Source organism: Limulus polyphemus, unplaced genomic scaffold (genome assembly GCF_000517525.1).
Source record: "Limulus polyphemus unplaced genomic scaffold, Limulus_polyphemus-2.1.2 Scaffold1969, whole genome shotgun sequence".
In the NCBI taxonomy this organism is placed as follows: Eukaryota; Metazoa; Arthropoda; class Merostomata; order Xiphosura; family Limulidae; genus Limulus; species Limulus polyphemus.
The window spans coordinates 91,358-93,558 of NW_013667579.1; the positions used below are offsets into that span (position 1 = coordinate 91,358).

A 2,201-nucleotide genomic window follows, 5' to 3' on the forward strand; every position below is an offset into this window, starting at 1 on the left:
TTTATATATATATATATATATATATATAACAAGTTGGGAGAATTTAACATATCTATTAATTTAACCATCTTTTAGCTCCTTCATTCTTCTATATGACATCTGATATTCTCAACCGGAATATCATGGATACATGGGCTAAACGACCCCTAAATGACTGACTATATGATGGGCAAGCAGTCAGCAACACCCGCCGCCTACGCAGGCACTTTCAACTAAGTATGACTTTTATCACTCGCCCAAAGTTGAAAGCGCGGATTGTGTTCAGCGGCTCTTCTTCTCGGGTTCGAACCTTGGACCGCCCTTTCCAAGCTTCGTTTCTTACTTTGCATCTACCTTTTACCAAACTTAGACTTTAACGACAGATAAACAAGAGACAACTGACTGCAGTATGAATTACTTACCTTACACTCCAAAAGAGAAACAACGTTTTCATGATGCAACTCGGTCAACTCCTGCAAGATAAAATACAACTACCTTAAAAACAATCCAATTGGTGAACAGAAGTTGATAAAAATTACGTTTTTTAGCATTTATTTCAAAGAATTAAACGTCACATACTTACTACCCCGATGCACTTTTGCGATAGTTAAAATTAATTTTAATTTTAATTGTTATTTTTAACCCACCCGTGCGAGAGATTTTGTACCAAACTCTTACCCTACCGGTGGGTCAGCAGTAAGTACAACAACAACTTACAACGCTAAAATCCTGTGTTCGATTCCCCGCGAAGAAAAAAAAAACGCATACAGCCTACTGTGCGCTACAAAAACCATCCAATCAACCAACCACAAATATGAAGCTACATTTTGTTGCTAGGGTACCCCACGCACCACCAGGGCGAGTAGTTTGTTTTCATTCAAACCTTACTATGGCTGATGGAGCATTTTGTTATATTAATCTGCATTAAAAAAAAACTATTTGTACCAGCTCTACATAGTTACCATGGGCTGGCCATGACACAGATTCTTCGAACTCCACAAGAACCCCTTTCACTTCCTGCTAAAAAAAAAAAAACTTGTAATAGTCAACATAGATGACCTTGAAAGACTCGTACAGCGCGCTTGAACATTCATCCATGTTCAAAGGATTATCACTATCGGTATAAACGTTTCAAGGTTGTGCTTTATTAGTGCCATAATTGTCGAGAGGCAATAGAAACGTAAAGATCAAAACGAATATCAACTGTTTTGTTGTTGTTGTTGTTTTTAAGCGCGAAGCTACATAATGGGCTGTCTGTGCTTTGCCCGCCCCTGGTATCCAAACCCGGTTTATAGCGTTAATATGCTTGCAGTCTTACCGCTGAGCCGCTGGAAGGGAATATCAAAAACTATAGCACTGTATGCTAACACCTATCTTGCAACGTATTTAACTGTATGCTAACACATATCAGGCAACGCATTTAACTGTATGCTAACACCTATCATGCAACGCATTTAACTGTATGCTAGCACCTATCTTGCAACGTATTTAACTATATGCTGACACCTATCTTGCAACGCATTTAACTGTATGCTAACACCTATCTTGCAACGCATTTAACTGTATGCTAACACCTATCATGTAACGTATTTAACTATATGCTGACACCTATCTTGCAACGTATTTAACTATATGCTGACACCTATCTTGCAACGTATTTAACTATATGCTGACACCTATCTTGCAACGTATTTAACTACCATGCTGACACCTATCTTGCAACGTATTTAACTGCATGCTGACACCTATCTTGCAACGTATTTAACTACATGCTGACACCTATCTTGCAACGTATTTAACTACATGCTGACACCTATCTTGCAGCGTATTTAACTATATGCTGATACCTATCTTGCAACGTATTTAACTACATGGTAACACCTATCTTGCAACGTATTTAACTATATGCTGACACCTATCATGCAACGCATTTAACTGTATGCTAACACCTATCTTGCAACGCATTTAACTGTATGCTAACACCTATCTTGCAACGCATTTAACTGTATGCTAACACCTATCTTGCAACGCATTTAACTATACGCTAACACGTATCTTGCAACGTATTTAACTACATGCTAACACCTATCTTGCAACGTATTTAACTATATGCTGACACCTATCTTGCAACGTATTTAACTGCATGCTGACACCTATCTTGCAACGTATTTAACTGCATGCTGACACCTATCTTGCAACGTATTTAACTGCATGCTGACACC

The 2,201-nt window shown here is 38.3% G+C and overlaps 1 protein-coding gene across 1 annotated transcript in view; it reads right to left on the minus strand.

The window, feature by feature from the left end:
* LOC106465513 (serine/threonine-protein kinase unc-51-like) overlaps positions 1–2,201 on the minus strand; it is a 92,477-nt gene that overhangs the window by 71,933 nt on the left and 18,343 nt on the right. Inside the window, exon 3 of the mRNA XM_022393421.1 lies at positions 402–452. Coding sequence (XP_022249129.1) covers positions 402–452 — 51 coding nt within the window. The remainder of the gene's footprint in view (positions 1–401; positions 453–2,201) is intronic.